Raw genomic sequence first — 26338 nt, 5'->3', positions numbered from 1 at the left:
AATCACAAGTTTTACAACTATCAGACCCGAACAACAAAGTCTCTTTCCAGGCAGACCCAGAAATTAAACAATGTTTTAAAGAAACTAAAGCAAAAGCAAGTTTATTTAAATACCTTGGACTAAACCAGCAGTGCCAAGTTCCCAGGCTGTGGACTAAATGAGTGGGTCCACAATATCACTCTACCTGTGCCTGACCCAGCCTGCCCCTCACACTGACCTGATTTGGTCCACCACTCCCAATCCTATACACCAACCTAATCTGATAGATGGGGCTGCGTCATCTGTCCTGCAGGGCTTGGAAATTCAGTGGCAGTGGAGCAGCAGCAGTGGTGATTGCCACCACCCCCTGATGCCAAATTTCTAGGCCTGTGGAGAGACCCACAGGCTGGATGCCACTGCTCTGTGGGCCAGGTCTGGCCCATGGACTGGAGGCTGAGCTCTGGTAAACTAAACTATTATGCCCTACATCACTTACACCAGTGTTGACCCTGATCTGTTATTTTAGAGTTAAAACATCAGAGTCTTCAATTTCTTCTAAGCCTTCTAAAAAGTTCTACCTTTGATTTACGTGTTTGTTTAAGCCAAGGTTAAAAACAGTCCAGGCTCCACATTGAAGTGGATTGTAAAATACACAATAGTTTGTAAGGCTATGGATGCTTTCTTAATCTAAATGGCTCTCGAGTATTTTATCTAGTTGCTTGTTTTCTTCCCAAAAAAGAAACCAGTGTTATCTGCAGATTGAAAGAGTTTAGTTGCATACACTTTACTAAGACAGTTCCTCACAAATGTTTTAAAACAACTGTTGCCAACTGGTTTTCATCACATACCCATGCAATAAAGCAAGAAATAGTTCTGCATTTAATTGGATACAAGACTAAGTTAATTTAAAGATTATGGGCATCTTTATTTAAAATATCAGGAGTCTGATCCTCTTCAGCTTTGCTGTCCCTACAATTCTTTCAAAGTTTTTACAAAGGGCTCTTAGTGCAACCACTACTTCCAAAATTTAGAAATTATAAATAAGTGCCTCGGGAGGAAACAAAAAGAGGCACAGTGTGATTTTTCTGAAATGCATCAGAGAGAGATTTGGAGAAGACTGAAGAAGTAAATACATATTTTGCTAAATTAAGGGTTGTCTCTCTAAACAGGGACAAATGAGAAGCTGAATAAATGGAAATATTTGTAATCTCTTTTAAATAATTTAACAAGATGGTTTCTTGGTTAAGAGATGGGCCGGAGCAACACAGTTCAGTTCTAACATGCGTCTCCCTTCTTTTCCTCAGCTTTTAGGGAGATGTTTGAACAGGGTTTTGGTTAAGGATTCAAGTTAATCATTGTTGGTTATATGACAGCATTAAAAAGTAATCATCAGTGATGTAACCTCTCCAATAAGAATGACAACAGACACAACAATTTTATTTCAGTTTTGTGCCAGTTATTTAGGCAGAATCCTCCCCAGTTACATAAATAAGGAATTCAAATAATAATGGTAATGGTGATGATGAAATCAGTGGCAAGATACATTTCATGCATTTGTTCTCGCAAAAGCGCAGATATCTGCTGAGGGAATTTGGCACTGCATTGCTATACAATCTGCTATACAAAGCTTTTGAAGACTCGAGCATACACTTAAGGATTTTTTAAAAGATGCTAAATTATGTATATTGTCATGAGATACCTATCTAGGGTTCCACATGCTGCTCATGACCACAGTAGCCGATCGCTTGTTAAAAAACGTATGCATGCAATTGTTTCCATGCTAGTTTTTTTGGCAAAAGTTGTTTGGTTTGCATGCATAGGAGCACTAGAGTAGAAGTGGACTTAATGTTGTTGTTGGCATTGTAATAACCGCGTTGGCAAAACCTGCTCACAACTATTCCATAATTGAATTAAAATCAGTCTGGAGATTCCAAACATGTTCCCAAACACTGAGTACAAGTTTTGTAGTTACACATGCAAATTCAAACTACTTAGGGCTGAACTAAACCCTACACTTTAGATTAAAGCTAAGAGCTAAACTAAGTTCACTTGCCTTTCAGTCAGTCCTTCTGAAACCTTAAACAACGGTGGATGGAAATGCCTGTTCATTCCTTACAGAAACATTCACCTTGAAGTTGAGCTTGGATTTATTTTCAAGGTTTGCTTCTTTATGGTATTTAAGTCACAGTCTCTGCACCACAAATCCCCATCTATAAAAGTGAGATGGCAACACTGCCCATGACAAAGGCTGTTTTAAGGATGTGGACATTATGCCAGAGACATTCAGGTATTGTGATAATGGGATTCATTAAATATCTACACAAAGTAGATGATATGGATTTACCTCTTTCCCCAAAAATCACTCGGAGGCTGACAGAACGCCCATTTCAACATGGCTTTGTTACAAGCAGGTCATGCCAGACCAACTTCATCTTCTATGATCAGGTAACTCGCCACGCTGGATAGGGGAAATGAGGTTGATGTTGTACACCTGGATTTCAAAAAAGGCTTTCGACCTGGTCTCCCATGATGTCCTCACGGTTAAATTGGAAAAATGCAGCTTCAACTACTTGACAGTCTGGTGGCTAGGAAACTGGCTCCATGGTAGGACCCAGAGACTACTGATAGACAGGACTGAATCATCATGGAGGGAGGTGATCAGTGGCATCCCTCAGGGCTCAGTACTTGGACAGCACTATTTAATATGTTCATCGACAATTTGGATACGGGTATTAAATGCAAACTGGCAAAGTTCACCAACTGCACCAAACTATGAGAGTGTGGTCACGCTCCAGGACTGACAGGCTGGCGCTACAGGCCGATCTGGACAGGCTCGTGAGGTGGACAGACCTCAACCTGATGTCGTTCAACACTGAGAAATGCAAAGTGCTTCATCTGGGGAGAAATAATCCACAACACACTTACAGGCTCGACAATGCTACGCTAGCCAGTACCACAACTGAATGACACCTGGGTGTCGTGCTAGGCAACAAAATGAACATAAGCCACCAATGCAATCCCATAGACAACAGAGCTAATCAAACACTGGCAGGCATCTACCAAGGCATCTCAAGCAAGGCTAAAGATGTCATCCCCCTGCTCTACTCAGCCTTGGTGAGACTACAGCTGCAGTACTGCGTCGTTTTAGGCGTCACACTTCAGGAAGGATGTGGAGAAGCTCAAGAGTGTCCACAGGAGGGCCACACGCATGATTAGAGGCCTAGAGACGAGGTCACATGAAGGCTGAGAGACCTGGGACTGTTCAGCCTGGAGAAGAGAAGATTCAGAGGGAACTTGGTGGCAGCTATAAGTAGATCAGGGGAGTTCACCAGGGCCTGAGGGAGCACCTATTCACCAAGGCCCCCCAGGGGAGGGCTAGAAATAATGGCCACAAGCTGATTGAAGACCACTTCAGACTCGACATAAGAAAAAAACTTCTTTACAAGTCAAGTATTGAGAGTTTGGAACAGGCTCCCCCCAGAGGTGGTACAGTCATCCTCCCTAGCAATCTTCAAAAAAGTGTCTTGACGCCCATCTCGCTGGGGTCATCTAACCTCAGCGGTCTTTCCTGCCCAAGTGCAGGGGGGCTGGACCCAATGCTCTGTAAGGTCCCTTCCAGCCCCTAACAACTCTGAAACTATGAAAAACTTTTAAACTTTCTTCCACGTGTCAAGGAAAACTAGTTTGATGCATAGTTAACAAAGGTTATATGAGTGACTGGTGCTAGGCCCCGCGTGATGCGTTATGAGAAAACAATTAACCAAATACAATATTTTACAAAGCTTTAATAGGCTACCCAGCATTTTATGGTCCACTTAAAACAGGCATCCCTATCTAAAATCTGTATCTTGCTTTTGTATGGAGATAATGATAGAATAACCTAATAAGGTTTCACAAAGGTTGTGTCTACACCTAATAGGATTGATTGTTTAGCAATGCGAGGACAAATCCTTCAAGGACAGAAGAAGGTCGCACTGGCAAAAAAGTCCTTTTGCTGAAATACCTTATTCTACTTTCCCCAAGCGAAACGACCTATACTATAGTATAAACTGCCTCAATACTAGGGCTACTGCTAGCGTTTTACCAAAATTTAAATTTAGATAATGCTCAACTCCTATGCTTTTTTCTCACACAGTTTTTGTACATAACCTCTCTCTTGGGAAAGTAAAAGCAGAGATTTACTATGTGATTTCTTTACTCTATGAGAACTATCTGAGTCATCTTACTGTATGCATGTTATCTACATACTAGATGATGTCTCCCCACACATTGAACAGGTTTCTGGTGCTTTCTAAACATCTTCTTTTTCAGGCCTGTGTGCTCTCTCTATTCTTCCTAGAACTCCCTGACTTGTTCTTCCATCCTTCCTTCTGCTTCCTTCAACCCTTACCCCTTCTGCACTGTTGCCAGTTCTCCTGCTAGTTACTCTCTAACCCCTACAGACAATTCTGGGTGACCCAGGTCCTCTTTGCAATGCCCACATTAAGAACCGACGGGGAAAAACTGAGACTGCGTCGGTAAAGGCTTCTGGTAATGCACTGATGAGATGAGGTTGTGCTCATACCAAGGAACAGCCCGACACTTCCCCAGTAGCACCTGGGCTCCCCTCCCAGGAACTTCCTAATGTTTCTCTCCACACCCCCATCCAAGCAAATGTTTTAAACTAGGTCTATCCTGTTTGCTGTCTCTGCTAGAAACATATGCAACTCCTGATTTTCACTTTGCAAATTTTGCAGCAAGCTCAATCCCCACACATTTTTTTTTTTTTTACAGTTTCCCAAAAAGGTTTCTCAAACTTGATAGAATCTTATAAACATCACAGTCTGCCCAGGCACAAAGAACATACAGCTCAGGAATAGACTTATTAAATTAGGTTAGACCCTATCTGATCCATTTAATTGGTTTTCCATTTGTCCTTCACACAGTATTTTTTTTTTTTTTTAAATAATTCTTGAGGCCTCAACAGCCCTGCTTCCTTTATGTCATTTTTATTTATTTCTGTCCTACTCAATGCAAACAACTACATAATTTATACTAGGGCTAGCTATCCAACTGCCAGCCTGGGAGGGGTTAACAAGTGGCCCCCAGGCTCCCACTACCCCTTGCTCCACTCTTGCTTCCACTGCCTGACACAGCCTATGGTGCCAGGTAAGCCAGCAGCCTGAAGCACCCATGGGGCACAGTGCCACAGGGGAGACTGCAGGGAGCTGCAGGTAAGACAGGGTACTGTGCCACATAGTGGTGACAGGTGGAGCACTCGCAGAGTGCCCATTTGCATGCATGGCATGCAGCCTGGGGGATCCATGACCTCTACTAGTGTCACCCCCAGCCACTGGCAAGTTGACCAGCCTTGTTTTATGCAGTGCTGGGTGTACTTTTAATAAGAATACACTGAGTCAGTGCAATGGCTGAGGAAGGAAAGCCTTATTACTTAAGTTTTCTTCCCCCCGCCCCCGTGATACTCTTACCTAGCCCTCTCATGAAGAGAGTTGACCAGGCTGCTGTGAGATGAGGACTTAGTACTTTGGAATCACATTCATTACAAATGTATTCAATGCCATCGACATGGATAACAAACGGCATTGTGCAGGACATGAGTCTGGTCTTCTCGGCATTGTACTTTAACTGCATACTGCCGAAAAGAGGAAAATTATTTCATTCTGCCCAGGAAGATCCCATCTAGTTCAGTTCTTCAACATCTATAGCAGAGAGTTTGGGTGATCATTTAAAAAGTTTTCCCTCCACAATATGTTGGGACACACACACACACACACACCACAAAACTGAGTGGTACTGCTGCCACCACCTCCTGATTTTCATCTGGGAGGTTGTAGCACCATTCTGTCATCTTGTGCATGTTTTAGGATTTCATGTCCTTCCAGTGTTGAAGGGAAATTTTATGATTAGCATACCTGGTATGCAAAGTATAAATCATTAAAAGTCTGCCCCCTCTAACACTTCCTAAAAAATGCAGGTTTTGGGATGATCATAGAATTGGCTTCCTTGTACTAAATATAAGAATTGGGGTTAATTAATCATCTCCATCATCTGCTTCAAGAAACTCGCAGCATTCAATGAACCAAATAGTGTGAGGATCTGTTGTGGACCAACTTAATCAGGGCGCTCAAGTTATTTGAATTTTTTTTCTTTATCATGCTATAATATGCATGGCATTTTACTAATCCTGGTAGTTGCCTACCCTGAGCATAAAGGTTAGGGACAGAAGTTACATAAACTAGTTTAAGTGATCAGAAACTGGTTTAAAATCTGTAACAGAACAGAGGCTAAATGCATATAAACCAGTTTAAAAATGGCTGAAACTGGTTTAAGATAAACGTGGTTGAATGTGGTATCAAACTTAACTGATTTGGGTCAAACTGGTTTATGAAATTTCTGTCCCAGACCCCTTCCTGGTTGAAGTGAAATCACAGTCCCCCAGCATCCCAGCATGCTTTCCAGCCCTGTGCTGGGCTGGACTGTCTTTTCCAGAGAGCAAGGCTGGCCCCACCCCTATGCTCATAGCTAGAACAGTGAGGGCGGGCTGACAAGTGGGTGGGGGAGGCTAGCTCAGCTGGGGATGCAGCCCAGTGTATGGGGGGGGATTGTCCCCCCCAGACAAACCCCACCTGGGGTCTGGCTTCGGGGGGGGAGGGGGGCAGGGATAATCACTCCTTCCCCCACTCAAATTTACTGTTGACTGCAACTGTGAACTACAAATCCCAGGAGGCACTTGGAAGCGGGAAAAGGAAGTGATGAATAACTCTGCAGAGTCCTACTACTGTAATTCTAGACTGCAAATCCAAAAGATCTCAGGGGCAGCAGGAAGAGGAAGTAAACACAAAGCCAAAGAGCCATGCTCTAGCTCCCCCTGGTGTCTGGCCTGAGCCACTGCAGGCATGTGGCTGCATTTCCAGAATCAAAAGGTAAATGTCTGTTCACTTCCATTTCAATTTAATCTGTGCAGTTTAGACTAACCTGCAAAGACTGAATTGATTCAGCCTCAGGCTTTTTGACTGACTGTACTTAGCCAAAAAGATTAAGGTCTGACATAACGAAGAATTGTAACTTCACTTTAACTTACATTAATGTTAAGAAAAATACTTAACTTGGCTTAAACATGGCTGTAAGCCAAAAACACAGTTACGATGGTCACAATAGATGAGCCAAATCACATTTGAAAAACTGTGCTTTGACAGCAGTAAGAACCCATGTTTAAATATGTCTTTTGTACTTCATTTGTAAGGCCAATACAGAAAGGGCTTCTAGCACTCTTCCCTTTACACAGTTTCTTTGAAGGCATCCAACACACTGAATCCTTAGCAGCTTCTCTCAGGCCTGTCTTCAGATAATCAAAACAATGTCCAATGGATAATTCAGAACTAAATTCCATTGAATCATGGGAGGTCTACTATAAGTAAGGGCCTGATTTCTCCCATAATGATATAATGCATCATTAGGATATTAGGTCTGGATTTTCAGGCAGAGTTTTCACTAAACCTTGACTATAGGCATATGCCTCTTGGTTTTTATTTACATATTTTGCCTTCTTTCCCAAGTTGTCTCTAGACATTTTAATTACTCCAAGTCTTTCTTCTGTTCCATTTGAGAATTCTCCTGCCATAATTCAGAGATAAAAATAAGGGTGCCTTCCTTACCTGAACTCTTACTTGTTGCAAAACTGAACCATCCTGTGAAGATTCTGAAGAATTCAGATAAGCATCATCTCACTTTGGGTTTCTATCTAGACTAGAGGTGCACCAATAGAGATTTTTTGGGGCCAATACTGACAGCCAATATTTAATAAGCCATATCAGTCAATACCCATCTGATTCCAATATGCAACCCAGTAGCGTGAAGAGTGGCATCTGACTGGTAAATTTGTTGTGGGGAAGGGAGAGGGGGCAGATCAAGGCCCCTGCGGTGAGGGAGGGAGTGGGGCTGGCGCTGGGGCAGGCACTGCAAAGCTGAGGCAGAGTATGGGATGGAGCTGTGAGCAGCTTATAAGGTGGGGGGCACAGGGAGTGGGCAGCTTCCACTGCTGCATGCAGTGAGGGCACGTGCCCCCAAATCTATGTACAGGGTGCGGGCAAGCTGCTGCTGCGGCCCAGGGCTGGGGTAGTGCCGGGCTCTTCCCAGCAGGGGGCTGGGCCAGGCTGTGCCTGGGGTGGGTGGTGGCAGCACTTGGGGCGGGGGGAGGTCAGGGAGCTATGTATGGCAAATTTTGGGGTGGCTGCGCCCCCCCCCCCCCACAACCTGCCCTCCCAGTGCCACCACTACCTACCCTGAGCACAGCCTGGCCCAGCCCCCACCGGGAAGAGCCTGGTGCCATCCCAGCCCCAGGACATACCTAGCAGCAGCCCATCCTCACCCCACACAGATCCAGGAGCACACCCCCCCATACTCTCCCGGGGTGCAGAGAGCAGCAGGAGCTGCCTCCCCCCTCTTTCCCTACCCCCCAGATGAGCCTCAGCTCCATCCCGTGCCCTACCCCACCCTGGCAGGCAATGCCTGCCCCAGCCCCACTCCCTCCCTCACTGCAGAGGCCTCAATCTGCCCTCCTCCTTCCTTCCTGCACAACAGACTTACCAATGGGACCTGGGTGCTCTCCATGCTGCTAGGCTGCGCTCCTGGCCGCCTGCGTGATGTGCTGTGGCTGTGCGCATGCACGTGGCATTTATTAGCCACATTAAATCGGCCACATCAGACAAAAAAGCCAGTTACCAATACTCTCAATTTTCCTCATATCGGTTCCGATTCAATATGGGACTGATGCATCAGTGCACCTCTAATCTAGACTGTCAACAATAAAATATTATGCCAAAAAAGACTATTCTTGAGATTCTGCATCTAGCTTTGCCAGTTCAAGAGGTTAACTAGTTCAGACATATAATCAAAAGTCTTGGTGTTTAAGTGAAATTGGTCCTAAACTTTGAGGTTTGCTCACCTAAAAGGTTCATAAGATATAGGCACTCAAAGAACAAAATCAGTTTCTTCCACTGTGCTCTATAGTTACTTCTGCAGTCAAAAAGGGTGAGTAATTTGTGGCTACAAGACTAAACTTAAGTGAAAAAATGCACAGGCAGGCACACATCTTTGTCATTATATAAACACATTACTTCTTTGAAATCTGCTCAGCTTATTTAGGTTCATCTAAGCCCCTCGGCTTTTCCTACTGTAATCACATTTAACAGATCTAGACCATGGTTTATACACTTTTAATCACTATCAGTACGAACAGTCCAGGTTTTAATCCCATTTTTCAGAGGCAGTTGTCAAATGAAACATTCTTTCGCAGGATTTTCCTCCTTTAGCCTCCCCAGTACTGATCTTGCAATTAGATCTGTGATGGGCGGCTCTTGTATGCTTGGAGCTCCATTGTTTTAAGCAGAGTTCTGTGCTAGAAGTCTCCGGGACAGATCCAATTGCAAAAGAGGAGCTGTAAATATTACCCGAACAGACCTAAGACTCCTCGTAACCAGTAAATTAGCTTTCCAGGATTTTATTTAAAGCTTGGAAAAAACAGAAGAGATTAGTCTTAACAAATTCAAAGTTCATTTGCACTCCTAACTTCATAGTTTAAGTGTATGCTTCCAGCTCTGCCTTGGGTATGTTGATGTTTACATTTGAAATATTTTTTAGCAGCACCCAGGACATTAAAAGGACCTGGACCCAGTAACTCAGGTATCCTGTGCCACTGTCTGGGATTGAAGGGATTAAGAGTTATTAAACATTTATAGACAACCTGGCCAAAACTGAATGGCTCTGTTCAGAAAACAATGGCAGGAGGACCTTGCATGCCTTCAGTAAAAGCAGCTTCACAGGCCAGCCCCTGCTGAAATAAATTTGCAACTCAGCTAGTCTTTGCTGCCGCTGGGGAAGTTCATGGTTTAAGAATCTGCACAGAACAGAATTACCACAGTGGGCAGCAGTGAAACGATTTAAAATACTCCTTTGAATCAGCAAGATTTTCCTTTCCGTCTCCCTTGGCCTTGTTCTGTTCCACAGGAAACTTGTATACCTGCTGCCCTTGCTATTAAAGATCTCGAAGTAGCCAATTAGTCTGCTCTTCTGTAGTACCCCAACCGCTTGGTTCTCCTAACAACAAAGCATTTTAATGAAGTGCCTCTGAGCCTCAAAGCGGTAGGCACGAAAGGGTTAACTCGGCCACATTAAATCATGCTAGGAGCATTCCAGAGGAATGCCATTCTGCAGCGGGGCTGTAAAATGAATAGCTCTCCCTACATATGTTCCTTCTAGGCAACAGAGAAAGAAAAAACCACTTGTATTTTAAATCCAGCATCAGTAACTCACTCTGCAGGACACAGCCAGGAATGGTCAGAAACCCACAGGTGGATAATGCTAAGATTTGTGTGGACGTCCACACAAAAAAGCAATACGTGCTGCCTTACCTCTGAAAGTTGTATTTGGCCTTAGGTAGAGCCGTGCCATAACTTCACCACCTGCTTCAGAGCGAAGCATTTCACAATTTTAGCAGCTGAACCTGTCCCCCCCTCGCACACAACCGCACAGTTACACACAAGGGTAAAGCATAAAAAACCTACAGTCTTAAGTATTCTGGGTATTGATCTATATCAAGCTGTAAAAACAGAGGTATTAGTGGTCTCTTAGGAGCCTGCTGTAAAAGCAATTGCAACTGCAATTAACAACAGCATATCCTCAGATAGAGAAGATCTAACCAGAAGCTAATTAGGAGGGCAAACACTGAGGCTTGTTAGCTGAGATGCTAATGAGAATTATACTTGAGTGGCAGCAGACTAGCTATTCAGAGTTAATTAGAAACCTCAGCTGATAGCATATTGCACTTAAGAGCTTTCAAAACAAACAACTGGAAAAAGCTGTCCTGCAGCTAAGGATACTACACACAGCATTGGGAGACTCCTGGGCACAGGAAGCAGCAAAAAAAAAAACCCAAAAAACCCGACGTTCTAAGAAATCATGGGAATTTTGCAGTGCCTGGGGAAGATAAAGAGCAGGCTCAGGAGGTACGTGCTCTTATATTTTCTGGGGTAATTTTGTTCTGTGGTGATGGATTCATATGCTGCACTGGCCTGTCATTTCTGTAGCCTTGCTAGTAAGTGTGAAATTGCACAAGAAGCAGAGTTCAAAGTTTACTGTGCATCCCAGATACCAGCATGGCTCTTGTGTACAAATGGACAAAAACCTTGGACCTTTTAAATATCCCACCCAGAAGCTTTTCACTTTCCAGCTCCCAGCAAAGGGAAGATTTCTGATGTCAGCTATAACAGGGTGAAACAACTGTGCATGTTGTTTCTACCACGCCTCCTGCTTTCCCTACTCACTGGATTCATTACTCTCTCCCTCCTTTGTACACTTATGAGGTTTCCAAAAAAATATATATATATCAGTTATCTTGATTGTAAAAGGTAATATTCCTGTAATGTGGATTGTGGCCTTACCTGGGCTGAGTTGCATGGCTGATTCCTGCTATAAACAGAACACTGCGAGGCAGGCAGAGGACTGTGTGTTTAAATGTTTCCTGTGTGTCTGATTGGAAGAGGAATAGCCAGTCACAGGACAGAGCAGAGCCGGCCAAACTCCAAAGTAGGCTGATTGTTTCGAGAACAGATTGGATACTGTAAAACCTGCATGCTTGTTTGCAGAGTGCTTAAATACGGGACAATATGCTAGTGTCATTTTAGAACTCATCAGTGGTATTTTCAGCACAACCGAGATACTGCCCATATTGCAAGTTGTACCAGTTCAGACAAAATCTGTTTTTGAATGTATTTATTAAAAATAATGCAAACCCATGTGGATATTCAAATTTACTTAGCTTTAGTTTATCAAGGCAAACTTTAAATCACCGCAAGACTGATCTATATCAGACAGTATGGGTGTACCCAAAAAGAGTTTTATACCAGTGTAGTTAAAATGATTTAAAAAGAAATAACAACTTCAGGCAAATAAGCATAACCTTTCATATTGACAAAGCAGTATAGTCACTCAGGCCATGATTAGGTTTCTGATAACAGGGAGCATCAAATAAAGTCTAAGGCCAGGTTGATGCTCATACAAAATAGGCATCCCAAAACATGTGGCATCTTTTAAAACATCGTTCCGTATTTGTGCAGCCACTTATGCTTGCTGCAAAGGAAGCAAGAGTAAAAGTGAATGCGATTATAACTGGTAAAACTGCCAATTCTGAGAAACAATTGGTTTCTTAAAACTAATGGGCACTTTTTTAGGTGTACGTGTGGGGGGAGAGGGGGTGATACTTTAATTAGAGTGGCTCCAAGAGCTGACCTAATTAAAAGATGCCACTGCATCTCCTGTATTGGCATGCACCCCATGCAGAACCACAGGCAGTGAGTGTCGGAGCACCACATGCTACCCCTGCCACTGGCTGGGGCTGTAGCACAGCAGGGAGGACCAGCACTGCTCTCCAGCAGCATGAAGCACAGCGCAGCTCTGGCCCGGGCCAGGCTACAGGCAGCAGGAGGGTGAAGGGCTCCAGGCTTGGTCTCAGCTGGGCCAGAGCACAGCAGCTGCAACAGCTTCGGCTCATGTGGGTGACGTCAGAGCAAGTCTGACCCTGGCACGGGCTGGAGGGTGGAGGAGGGGAGACCTGTGCCACCCCCTACCCTGGGCTGGGGCTCCCATGCTGCACCAGGTGGCCTGGCCATGGCGCCCCCCAGGCAGTATCTCTCAGCTGCCCTGCCCCTGACAACATAGGCACTGGCCCCAGTGCCGCCAACCCAGTCATGCAGCTCTCCACCACCCCTGAAGGGGCCCCCCACTCCCTTCCTGCACTGGAGAGGGTGGTGCCACCCCCCACCAGCCTGGCCACAGCCCCAGCACCCAAACAGCTCCCCTCAGTACCATCAGGCACCCATCCCCTCCACACCCTCCCCCATATACCCACAGACTGTCCCCTAAGCTCTGATCCTCCAACCCCTGCCCCCCACAGACTTACCTGCATCCAGCTACCGTGACAGCTACGTGCATATGCGTGCTCACACACGTGTGGTGTCCCCTGCCTCCAATCACCCTCCCTGCTCCCCCTCCAGCCCCAAAGCAGCTCCTTGCAGGCTGGAAGGCTGTCAGCTTGCAAGAGGAAACCTGCATTTTTCCATGATTTTCTCCTTTAAAGAGGAAAATCCATTTTTCTCCTTTAAAGGAGAAAGTCCACATTTTTCTGTGACAAATAGAAAACCTAAGTCCCTGCTAATCAGTCAGACTATACCAATTTGCAGAATAAAATACCATGTTTACTCAAATAGATGACCCTGATAATATACCCCCACCCCAATAATTAGATTCAATGGATGGAAAATTATAAATTTGTATAGACTCTAGTTATTGGAGGTTTGCCTTGAATCTGTCCTTCTCCCACTGCTACAGCAGGGAAAATAAATGGGGGGGGGGGGGGGAGGGCATGCTCAGGGAAAATAAATGGGGGGGGGAGGGCATGCTCAGGTAGTTCCTTTGGTGTTTCTGCCCAACTTTTTCCCCTGGCAGCCCATTGATGCATGTCACCTTTTTTTGAAACTGCCACAAGTTTTGACACAGGTACCCCATACACACTTTGAAGCAGTATGCTGGCACCTACATTTATGTAGTACAAACTTTGTTTTTTTAATTTAGTTTCAAGGGCCAAATCTGTTCCAAACTCTGTTGGAAAAAGCCCAATAGTCAAGTTCCATGTAGCCATGTCGGTGGGACATGGTCCATGACTAGAGTAATGGGAGACCAGGGAGATGGGAGCCAAGGGCCTCAACCATACATCTTGTAGCAGGATGCTCCTTTTCAAATCACTGAATATTTTTATTCCTGAGAGAGGAGTTTCCAGCTTCGATGTAGGACTGGATGTTCTCCATCCTTGAAGTCCTGTGGCACAGCTCCTAGGCCTCCCTCCAAGGCATCTGTTTGTAGGATGAACCTCCAGCTAAAGTCTGGGCTGCATAATACTGAAGCAGTACGAAGAATTCACTTTCTTTCTGCCAAAGGCCAAGGTGCATGCTGGCAACCACTGCATGGTTTTGGATGCTGTCTTATGCAGCTTTTCTATCAGCAGGGTGGTAAGCACCAAAAATTGCAAGATAAAGAGGCAGTAATAGCTGGCTAACCCCAGAAGGGACTTTAGCTGCCTTCTCGTTTTGGGCATAGGAGACTCCTCCAATGACTTTACCTTATCAGTGAGGGGTCTGCCCTCCCCCAAGAGCATATTCCAAATAGTTTCCCAGCACCCCACCCAGCATCAAGTGTTCAGCATCCCCTCACTTGAAAATGGCAGCAGGGGTGCTTTAGCTAAAGCTTTTTGAATAAGCTTTAGTTAAAGTGCCCCTGATGCCATTTTGCAGCATGGGACACCAAATATATAAGACACTGCAGGCGCTTTAATTAGATCAGCTTCTGAGAGCCACTTGTATGTATTAAAGGCCTTTCATCCCGTCCCCCCTCCCCCCACCTCCCAGCATGTGTAAAAATGTCTTTAGAGACCAAAGGGGAAGGTTTTAAACTGACAGAGTCCCCAAGATGCTGGAAATATGGTTAACTTTCAGGATTCTGGAACGAGGGGGATTTGCCAGTACCCCCCCCATCAGATTAAGCATGGATATGAATTTGGCCATCCCCAGCTGCTGTATCAGCTCAACTTGAAGCATCAGCCATACATTGAATTTCAATACTGCATTTAGTTTGCAAAAGTTCATGCAGAACCAGATTGTTTTGTTTGGTATAGGCACTAACACAACTGGGTTATACCATCTGCACAACAATTTTCCAGTCATGCCCACATCCAACATATTTTGTACTTCTCTCTTTACTGTTTCTCAGTCACTCAGGTATCTGGGAGAATCCCTTTTGGACCAGACAACCAGGTTTTAAGATAATTTGACGGTTAATTAAGATTGTTCTCCCTAGCTTGCTTGTAAAAACATCTGGAAGCTCTTTCAACAGGCCCCTAGCCTTCTCCTGTTAGGATGGGCATATGTTCTCTGCTAGAGTCACTTCACTGGGTTGGAGCTGAATCATATTTCCTCCAACTGTTCTCATCAGAAAAGCTGTTGCTGTGCTCAATGCTTCCTGGGCCTGCAAGGGTTTCGGGAGGTTAGCGTGATATATCCGCAAACAGTGTCGTCTCCCACAAACTGTACTTTATCATCCACATCCCCAACTCACCCGAGAGCCCCATACGGCCTCTGACACTTAGTGAATAATTTGCTCTCTGTGAAGGGGAGCAACAGCAGGACCTGATCCCAAGGCTGATAGACCTGGAGTCAAGTATTCTTCTCGCATTGTTCCTGCCTTGTCCTGAGCTTTTCGTTGGTGAAAGTCTCTACTAGGTTCATTTGCTCCTGTGGCCTCAGTGTATTGGATGACAGTCTAGGCCCTCATGCCCTGCAACAGTTTTGTTCAATGATTCTACCATTCCTTAAGACTACTTCCTGTTTGAAAGTTCAAAAGGAGAAACCACATCGATAAATTGGGGAACCTACCAGATTGCAAATAGGGCAAGAGAACATCCCACTTCTGGGGCTCCCCAGTCATAAGTTTCCTCAACTTCCCTTTCAGAGTCTGGTTAAACCTCTCCACCAAAGCATCCTTCTAGGAACAATAGACAGATGTTCCAACTGGGCGGACTTTCAGAAGCACCCATGCCTCTTACAGGAGGGCAAAAAAGTTGGAGCAGATGCCGCCCACTTTAGTTTCCTCGTAAGTGTACCCAGCATCATTATAATCATGCTGATAGGTCCAAAAAAGTGGAGATGAATGGCAGGTGATAGGACCTACCCTCAGTACAACACAAAACAGATTCCATTGGGCCAAGGAAAGAATGGTCACTCAGCCGTGTGTCAGCCTGGATCCCACTGCAGGTCACTGGCAAGCAGAGCCGTTCTAAGACTGGTGGGAATTAGAAGAGCCAGCTGCATCACTCAAACATATTGGACTGCTGCTCTCCCAAATTTGGCTTCTGCTCTAGCAACTAAGTCAAGCACACAACACTTAACAAATGTAATGTTGATTCCTCTCTGCCGTGTAACTTTCTAATGACAGTTCAAAAGCAGCCTTAATGTATTTGTTGAGCTCTGCTGGAGAAAGTCTTAAGACTATGGTCCAAGATGCTCTTCAACTGCTTCAAAAGAGGACAGGGAGCTTCTGCTGCTGCTCAGGAGTGGTCATCAGCTCTTACATCTGCATGTTCCTGCTGCTAGTTAGCAACATGGCTGTAACTTCACCTGGATGAAAGAGTTAGAAGTTGCAGTGTTTTTGCCAAATTTGCGTTACCACAGAAACACACAGATGGAACAGTCACATCATAGATTCGTAGATGTTAGGGTCGGAAGGGACCTCCATAGATCGAGTCCGACCCCCTGCATAGACAGGAAAGAGTGCTGGGTTCAGATGACCCCAGCCAGATGCTCATCCAACCTCCTCTTGAAGACCCCCAGGATAGTGGAGAGCACCACCTCCCTTGGGAGCCCATTCCAGACCTTGGCCACTAACTGTGAAGAAGTTCCTCCTAACGTCCAGTCTAAATCTGCTCTCTACTAGCTTATAGCCATTATTTCTTGTGATCCCCCAGGGGCGCCTTGGTGAGCAGAGCCTCACCAATTCCCTTCTGCACCCCCATGATGAATTTATAGGCAGCCACAAGGTCGCCTCTCAACCTTCTCTTGTGGAGGCTGAAGAGGTCCAGGTGCCTTAGTTTCTCCCCATAGGGCTTGGCCTGCAAGCCCTTAACCATACAAGTGGCCCTTCTCTGGACCCTCTCCAGGTTATCCACATCCCTCTTGAAGTGTGGCGCCCTAAACTGGACACAGTATTCCAACTGCAGTCTGACCAGCGCCCAATAGAGGGGAAGCATCACCTCCCTGGTTCTGTTTGTTATGCATCTGCTGATGCATGCTGAAGTGCAGTTAGCTTTTCAGATGACTTTGTCACACCAACGACTCATGTTCATCTTGGAGTCCATTAGGACTCCAAGATCCCTTTCCACTTCCGTGCTACCGAGCAGGTCATTTCCTACGCAGTAGGTGTGCTGGACATTTTTCCTCCCTAGACACAGCACTTTGCATTTCTCCTTGTTAAATTGCATTCTATTGTTTTCTGCCCGTTTGTCCAACCTGTCCAAGTCTGCCTACAGTTGTTCCCTGCCCTCCAATGTGTCCACTTTTCCCTGCAGTTTTGTATCATCCGCAAACTTGGACAGAGTACACTTCACTCGCTCGTCCAAGTCACTGATGAAGACATTGAAGAGTATCGGTCCAAGGACCGAGCCCTGCAGGACCTCACTACCCACTCCCTTCCAGGTTGATACCGACCCAATCCACTACCACTCTCTGGGTATGACCCTCTAGCCAATTTGCCACCCACCGGACTGTGTAATCATCCCAGTCACAGCCTCTTAACTTGTTCACCAGTATGGGGTGGGATACCATATCAAAGGCCTTCCTGAAGTCTAAGTAAACGATATCAACCCCTACTCCTGTGTCGAGGTGTTTTGTAACCTGGTCATAAAAAGAGACTAGATTAGTCAGGATGATCTACATGCTACGAACCCATGCTGGTTTCCCCTCAGCATAATTTTTCCTGCTGGGCTCTCACATATGTAAGCCTAAATCTTTTCAAAGACTTTGCCAAAGATGGAGGTTAGACCGACTGGCCTATAGTTGCCTGGATCCTCCTTCCTCCCCTTCTTGAAAATAGGGACCACATTGGCCTTTTTCCAGTCTTTCAGGACCTGTCCTATGTGCCACGAGTGCTCAAATATTCTTGCCAGTAGCTGTGCAATGATAAATTGGCCAGTGCCTTCAGTACCCTCGGATGGAGCTCATCCGGGCCTGCCCACTTAAACACATCCAGTCCTTCCAAGTGACTCTGCAACATCTCAGGGTCAATGCTTGGTAGTTTGGCGCCCAGCTATTGTCTCTCTACAAATCGCATTGTGAGACGTCTTGCCCCTCATTTAGGAAGACTGAGGCAAAGAACTCATTGAGGAGTTCAGCCTTGTCCTCCCTGTCTGTCACCAATTGCTGATACTGTTATCATTTGATATCAATAGTTTTTGTATTTGTAATAGTCAGGAGAAAGATACTGACCAGCTAGTTACACAGCAGAATACAAAGGATTATCCTTGTTCATAATAAAGTATAACCTCATGAATCCAGCATGCTCGGGACCGAGCACCTGTTGGAAATTTGAAAATTCTGTATTTTTTAAACCAGAGCAGCAGCTGCACACAGAGCGGCAACATGATGTGGTGGATGTGCAAGCTTCCCCCTCTGCTGCTCTGGGACCGACCACCACTACTCCCTGATGGAGTGCACTTTTTAGAAGTGCCAGTTTTACAATGATTCCAGATTTCTGATATCCAGACTTATGAGGTTATACTATAGTTATAAAGCACCCTGGATATGGGAAAAGCCAGTTGTAACCAAAATTACAAGATGACAGAGTAAGGATCTGGGCTCAGTGCCATTTCAAAGCACAGAGAACATATCTGGAGTCTGTAGCTGTTTCTTACCTAGTGTACAAAGGGGTTTTAGGAAGAGCCCAAGAAAGTTGATTAGTTGGTTTAAAGTAAAGCATTTTTGGGAGTGAATTTTGCATGAGATCTCAGTTTAGCTTTCTTCTATCAAACAAATTATACGGAGGTTTCATGAGGAGCACTTAAAAGGTTGGCTCACCTCTGGGGTGGAGGGGATGGTCACCAAAAGGACCTTTCTGGGGGAAAGTTGGCAGAGCTCCAGTGGCTCAAAGTGTATGTGGGAGGAGAAGGGGCTTTTACTGTGTTGTTCAGAAATCTCTCATAGCCAAGAGGTCCGCCTCGTTTAGGGCACCCATTCCAACTCCTCGGCATTGTATGAAGTGACCTCTGCATACCATAAGCACCAGTTCCAGTGGACATATGCCATAATCTATTCAAAGGTGTGGTTCTCTGCAACTTCCTTTTCTAAGAAAAAGAACCAAACATAGCACAGTTCTTTTCAATACACCAATTTATTTATTGTAATGCCAAGCAGGTGCCAAGCACAACCCAAACACAGTCAGAGGAAACAGTAGCTCCGAAAAAGCTTGATGAACAAGTGTGGGCTCTGCTCTTCTATGAGAGTTTGCTAGAACCCTGATGGCACATCAAGCATAAAATTATTTTTTGGCATCAATCACATCTCCCAGATTTTCTCTCCTTGAAGGTTATGGAAAGTATTTGTTGGCATTTATTTGTGGCTAGAGATAACCAAAGAGTCCCTGTACCCCTCTATCCCTCCTCCCCTCCACCTAATAATCAAAAAGGATACTCACTTCTTGGGTTCTTCTGCTGGCTCTAACATTCCCAGAGCAGTAAGCCTATCAAACCCCTATTAACTGCCCCGGCATAGGGAAGGGGAGCATCACATATGAATCATGGGATGGTCAGAGCATTTTAGCTGTTCTGAGCTGACAGCACACTTCTGTCCACTGGAATAAGTGTTTTTTGCTTGCCACTCCCTTCATTAAGTGCACACTTGAGCAACTGAGGGCTTGACGCTTAACCCGGTAAACTGGTACTTTTCCCCTGGCCCTATTTATTACAGGTTGAATCTTTTCGAATTTGGACTTATCCATGTATTTTAGTTCATATATTCCCTCAGAGACAGTTCATTACACTGATGCCTCAGCTTCATCCACTTACTGTTTTAGTGCCCACTGTTTTGTTTGGTTTTTCCCAGTACTAATATCACTGTTTCATACACTGTATTGGCTCATATACCTGAATCTAACTTAAAGTTAGTGTCCCAGTTACATTCAGGCTTACAGCTGCAAGACTGTCTAAGTGATCTTTTGAGGAAGACTTCCGAGATAGTGTCGCTGTTGCTATCCTCTTTGTCCATGCTGCAGACAGTCTTCTAGCACTTGCAATTTCCGTTGTTTTTGCATCTTCTCAAAAGCTAGACTTTTCTTTTTTTCTTGCCAGTCTGTGAAGCTCTATAAGCCTATGTGGACTCTAGCTTTGAGCTCCACTCTGGCTTTCTGCCTCAAGTCTCATGCTTTTTTGAATCCTCTACCATATTCAGCATCAGAGCATTTTCCATAAGCTTCAGTGCATATTGAATGGCTTGCTTTGCTTGGCAAATTCTCATCTCTTTATCATGGGTCAAGTTGGAGTCTTCCACTAGTCTGGGGACCAGATCCTGTTTCACTTACTAGCCACCTACATCAGCCAAGCATGATACTATTCCATCCTGATCAAGTTCCTGGAGAAAGAGTTAAGCATGTCTACTTTTGCAGCATGCCTCTGTCTTACCCTTGAGACCGTCTCACAAAGCACTGAGAACACTGCTCACCTTTTACATTAATGGTTTTTCAGGGAGTCTAGCAGGGTGAAACAGGGGTCCAAGTCTGCTTAGTTACTTAAGAGGTGGAACAGGATCTGCCCCTAAGTGATTTGACCTGGAGCCCAACCACAATTTTGCCTTTTATCAGAGACTAAGCCCTCCAAAGCTGCATTTGCTAGAGTCCTTCCAGCAGGAACTCACCTCTCCACCTGGGAGCTCTCTGTCTTTGGCTGTCAACATGCAAACCTAGCAGACTATGTCTGCATGACCGATGTTTGGCCATTTAGAGATACACAGGAGTGGTCTGATCAAGCCAGAACTGGGGTAGCTGACAGTATAACTAAGGTAGCCATACTGCTTCCAGGACCAACCCCAGTACCTCTGCATGGCTCCTTGTGTGCTGTGCAGATGTACCAGCTCTCACAGAGTTAATATGGGCATCTAAACAGCTCTGCACTGTGATGCAGATCTAACCTTCCACACCCCTCTTCTCTTTCTAACCTAGGAGAAGCCAGCAGACAAACCTTCTGGTACTCTTCTGCCTCAAAACCTTCTCCAGCCTTCTAGCACCAGCTCTCTACCACAGACAAATCAGAGGACAGCTTCTTGTTTTGGACCTTCCCGGGCCAGAGAAATCTAGAGTCAAATCCCTCTGGTGCTCTCAGCTTTCTTTGAGCAACTCCTGCTCCATCAGAAAACACTCATCAAGTCCTACCAAGCTTTCACCAGCAGACATTTCACAATTTGCTGCTTCTTTTGGCTTTTTAGTCCCTAATCAGATCCATCTGGGGTGCACCTCCCCCGTCCCAGGGGAACACTACATGACTTATGGGGCTAACATCTCTAACAATGGCAAAGTGTATAGTCTGCTCGAGACGTTTTTTGCTTTGCACAAATAGTTTGACTAAGTCTTAGTGCCATTTGGATCATGAAGTCACTTCTTTTAGCTGAAAGTGACTGTAGTCTGCAACCAAATCTTAGAACTAAACTAAACAGCAGATCCAGCCGGTGCAAAGTGCTCCTGCTGAGGCCCTTTAAAAAGAGCACAAAAACCCAGTCACAAATACAGCCATACCATAACCCTCCCCCCCCTTTTTTTTTTCTTTTTTACAACATCACAAGGACCAGATATTTTTCATTCTGTGCAAAACATTATCATCCTGGAGGGGGGAAAAGTTCATGTCATTCTGCAAAGGATTCTTTGAGAACAGATTTTCTGGGGGCACACGTCAAGACGACATTTAAGCAGCTACCTCTCTTTCATCAGTGATACAGAGTACATAATACACATAAGGTGCCAGAGTAACTGCTGTTCGAGGTTAAGCAAGGTTTCTATGAAAGGGGCAATTACTTTATGGTAGCAGATAAGGAGAAGAAAGTCAAAGCTAAACATTGTGAAGGGAAAGAGAAGTGCTTAAAGTTAAGTGAATTTGCTACAAAGGCCTTTACATCATGAAGAGATCATTTCAGATGCTGGCTGTGAATTCACGTTTTTATCTGCTAGGAATAGTTCCCTCAAAAGATTTACTCCCCCTACTTCTGAAAGCTAGCATGCTGCGACAACTCTAATGAGCGCTAGTGCAGAATAGATTCAGCCTTGAATGAGTGGAGTGTGGACGGCAGGAAGGGACTCAGTGCGATAGCAGGACATGGAAGGTAGACTTCACCTTCGGGGCCACGTTTGAATTGTGAAAGGTCACCAATATTCAAGTCAAGTAATGTTAAAAGAAAGCTTCAATCTTTTAGACCTTCCTAGCTGTAGGCCAGGAGTTGCTATTGCCATTGCTGCTGCAGCCTGCACCTTACCACTAGGGACTGAGCCAAAGCACAAATGCATGGATTTTGTGGAAATCGTGAAACTGGGTACTTTCTCTGAAATCCATGGGTAAAAAAAACGGCTTACTAGAAATAAAATGCTGGCTTCCCAGTGGGACCCAGCAGTCTTCCCAGCTGTGCAGCCCACCCTGAGGAAGCAGGGGAAGGAGGTTACCACCACGAATCCAAGCAGGTAAGATGGATGCCACCCCCCAATTGACTGAGATGGCCGTCATGTGACTCCACCCCCCTACACCAAACAGCAGCAAGGGGTGGGCCTATATGATTGACAGTCCTCAGACAATCAGTGGCAAGAGGCTGGGCAATATGACAGCCCTCTCTGCCAATCAGCAGCAGGGGGCAGGGCCACTGGGGCCCTGTGGCCAGAGGTATAGGTCCACAATAAGCCCTAAAAAATGGCAACTGGCCCTGCGATCTTCCCACAAAATCAGCTGGCTGCTTCTTCAAGTTGGGTAGGCCTCTAGTTATCGTGGGCACACAGACCAAAGGGCCTAGGGCAGGGTGTCAAACGTAGAGCCTGCAGACCAGATCTGGCCTCAGGGACAGATCATGGTCACTGGGCAGCTACAGATGTCACTATCAGAGCAGTCTGTCCTCCCCCCGCCCCCCACGTCTCCTCCCTCTCCCTCTTTCCCTGCAAGCCGAAACAACTCGGAAACATCCAAAACATTTTGGATGGCCCATTTTGTTTGAGAGCCCTGCGTTTTGTTTTGGATTTGGTGTTTCGACCGTCGAAACGTCCAAATCCGAAATGAAACAGACACCGAAATTTCACACAGCTCCACATCTCACCATGGCTGCCTGAGCTGCTGTGGTGGTCCAGCCAGTACCCACCTCTGCTCCCCCTTCTACCCCATCTTAAACTCGCAGTTTGCTGTGGGTATTGCCCTTCACCTTGCTAATCAGCAGGTGCAAATCCACCTGCCATCTCCTTTGAGTTCAAAACCCCTGGCCTAAGGGTGCATCATTTTCAGAGATGGGAATGAACCAACTTCTAAAATCTCAGTACTTCCAAAATTAGCAAGTGCAGGATTGGGAGCCACATTTTGGCAGCTGGTTCCATCTACAACTCTGCATAGGATTAATGGCACAGTAAATTTCAAGGCTCCTGGTATTTTTCTTTCAATATTCTCATTTAAGTATTTTTTCCTCCACCTGGTCTCTTAGGTTTTCTGCATCAAAACTACAATTCCATAGTGTCCTGAAAGACTTCATGAATAGTACCAAGACAGAGTAACCGATTACCATATATTGTACGTAAACACACAAAATGCACAGTTTGTGAACTTTAGGCCAACAAATAACACAAAGTATAAAAGCCAGATAACATCTATGAATCTATGAAAAGGTTAAGGGCTGGAAGGGACCTCTCAAGATCATCACGTCCAGCCCCCCCTGTGCTTGGGCAGAAAAGACTGCTGGAGTCAGTAGACCCCAGCAAGGTGAGAGTACAGGCGTTTTTTGAGGATATCCCAAGTAGGTGACTGTACCACCTCTGCGGAGTCTATTCCAGACCCTGGACACTCAAGTTGTAAAGAAGTTTTTCTAACCTAAAGTGGTCTTTTAGCAGTCTTCTTTTGCTCTGTTCTTAGAAGTGATAGTAATATTCTTTTCTTGAATTCTACTTAATGAAAGTGCTGGGATCCTCTTATTCAGGCAAAGAAGCTGCCTGTAAAAAACAAACAAACAAACAAAAACAAACAAAAATCCAAAACCTTATCTTAAAATCCCTCCTTCAAAACTACCTTTTGCAGTGACACTGTAATCACAGGTTGCATCTTCTGCGTAGGCCTGGTCCAGAACGGGGTGGCCAACAAATGTTCTTAGTGGAGGCAGCGTATCCTTGGACCAGCATGTTTTTGGCAGCGTAGCTTAAGCAACGTCCCAAACAGAGTAAGCGAGAGCTAGCATAGCTATTTTAGTTGGAGCAATGTTTGTGATGGCTTTTCTGGTCACCTGTATCTACAAAAACCTTTAAGCATCAACCAGGCCTGATTTCTGATCCCTGCACATACAGGGTAGCCAGATCTTTAAGTAACAAGGTGGATTTTCTCAATTTCACCTCTGGCACACCTGCCAACAAGTTTTGTAGTTACACCATTGTGTCACTTTTGCTCTCCTGACCTCCACTATTTATGGGAGAAGGATTCAGACGTGGCCCAAGTTGAGCTTCTGGCTCCATATGGAGACACCTAAATAAATGGCTGGGATGAGCACTTGTATCTTCTGTTGATGGCACTATTCCTTAGTGCCTCTGAAAAACGAAACCAGTTATGAAGAAAAGAAGAACTTTAGCCACACAATTTCAAACACTGCAGAGTATATCTTTTCTAACCTGCCTTTCACCCTTACCTCCCAGCAAGAGTTCTCTTGGCTCTTGTGCCGTCTGTCTTGGCTTTAATTTTGCTTCTGCAGGTCACTTCTGATCCCCCTTGACAGTTTCAGGCTTCTACAGTTCTTTTCCAAGCGTCTTCCTATGCCCCCCATTCCCTTGACAAGAGGCTGCTCACAGCTACTAAGATCCAATTTGTGCTATGCTATAGTTACTATTGACATTGCTGGACTGCTGCTGCTACCTGCCCACATCATGGGCCTTCGCTTTCCCTGCAGACAGACTGATCAAAGAGCCTGGGGGAATATTTGAAAAGATGGCTCCAGGGCATAGTGTGAAGGGGAGACCATGGCAATAGCAGCTCAGGGCATGGACAGATACCCAGAAAAAAAACCTCTTAAGTTTATACACCAAAACTCCTCCTCAAAAGAGAGATAATCTTAGAAAAACTGGGAGATCAAGAAACTTTATATACTTTTATGATAAATGAACTCATGGGCGTAACTTCAGGGAATCAAAGACACAAAGAGAAATTCTTTACCAGATGAATAGTCAGTCTGGGAATTTTTATTTTTTTGTTTGTTTGTTTGTTTGCTTTTTTTTAAACAGGGCTGCAAACCAAACATTAGTCTCCCTTCAGATCTCCGCAGCGGCTCTGAGAGGGGCAAGATTAAGAAGTTTCTGGGATCCCACCTAGACCAGGGACGGGCATCTAAGGACAGACGGATGCAACCACCAGTGTGACTGATCTTAACAGAGGTACTTTTGAGTGCAATTTAAGCAGGTTTTACGCTTATGAAAATGATTGTTATAAATCTTAGTCCATGTTGGACATGTTGAACCTCAACATTTTTAAAGGAGATATAAAATCAGAAGGGCATGTAGAAACCTAGAAACCCATAGCAAAGCTCCATTTATTTGGCAGTTTTCCAACTTGAATGAAATAATGTTGCCAGGTAAACCTCATTCTGAGAGAGAGAGAGAGAGAGAGAGAGAGATTCATTGGCAAAAAAATTAAGATAATTCTGAAACCTGCAAAAATTGTTTAATAAAAGATGCTGCTGCCAGACTTGAGCTCCAGCAGTGCAATTGAAACTAGTTTAAAATAAATTTATTTTTAAGACTTTTAAAATGGTAAAACAAATATGTTTCAACTCAAAAAGACATCAGAGATGGAAAAACCAATAAAGACAACTATCCCCATCAGGAAGCATTTAAAATTTTGCTTCCTGGCTAGTGTTAATGGCATTTTATAGAAAAAAAAATCTAAGTATCCCAGGATTGATGGGTTTTTCAACTCTCAATAATCCACTTTTCAACCCATTCCTCTAAAAAATGTACCTTGCTTGGAAGTCACTTAAAAGAGTGTCTTCTAAAATACCTAGCACCTGTCCTTGCCCATAGAACTTAAAAAAGTCTAAATATAAACAACATGCAATAGGTAAGGGTAGCAAGTGGAGGTTGAGACAAGGTTACTTAGCAGGAACTGGAGTTGTTTGAGACACCCTGTTCAGTATCCATATACATATCCTCACTGTGGGAGTGCATGTGCCACTGCACTCCAGCTTGGACAATTTCTGCCTTAGTAACCACATAGCATGGCATAGCCCTCCGCTTTCCCCTTTTGCTTCATACCATAGGGATTAAGGGCAATGTATGTTCCCTGCTCCTGGGATTCTTACCTGCAATCCTAAATTGCATGCAACTGGGAGGGTGAGGGGAAGGAGGGCAGGATGCAGATGTACATATGGACAATGCGTCTCTATGGCTATGGATAAGCATACTTTTATAACTGCTTGAAAAGGGGGAGAGGGAGCAGGTGTGTGTAAGGGCTGTTAGGATGCAATTGCTATATCTGCTTGCTCCTATAATGAAACAAGTTATCCTCTGA

At 44.8% G+C, this 26338-nt stretch overlaps 1 protein-coding gene across 7 annotated transcripts in view; it reads right to left on the bottom strand.

Annotated features, from left to right (window-relative positions):
• MSANTD1 (Myb/SANT DNA binding domain containing 1) overlaps positions 1 to 11468 on the bottom strand; it is a 95150-nt gene extending 83682 nt beyond the window's left edge. For 3 of the 7 annotated variants that reach the window (XM_090035481.1, XM_090035485.1, XM_090035483.1), the window contains exon 1: positions 11418 to 11445. Coding sequence is in view for 1 of the 7 variants with exons in the window: in XM_090035479.1 (XP_089891605.1) it covers positions 11418 to 11433 (16 nt within the window). In the remaining 6 variants the exon portion in view is untranslated. Of the gene's footprint in view, positions 1 to 11417 lie in introns of all 7 variants that reach the window. The other 4 variants (XR_016440677.1, XM_090035479.1, XM_090035480.1 and 1 more) reach the window with 4 other exon arrangements.
• Positions 11469 to 26338: the final 14870 nt, after the last annotated feature.

This window comes from Crocodylus siamensis, chromosome 2 (assembly GCF_052110815.1).
Source record: "Crocodylus siamensis isolate JL-2025a chromosome 2, ASM5211081v1, whole genome shotgun sequence".
Taxonomy (NCBI): domain Eukaryota; kingdom Metazoa; phylum Chordata; order Crocodylia; family Crocodylidae; genus Crocodylus; species Crocodylus siamensis.
The sequence above is the reverse complement of the archived record's forward strand: the minus strand, read 5'-3'. Positions and strand labels throughout refer to the sequence as shown.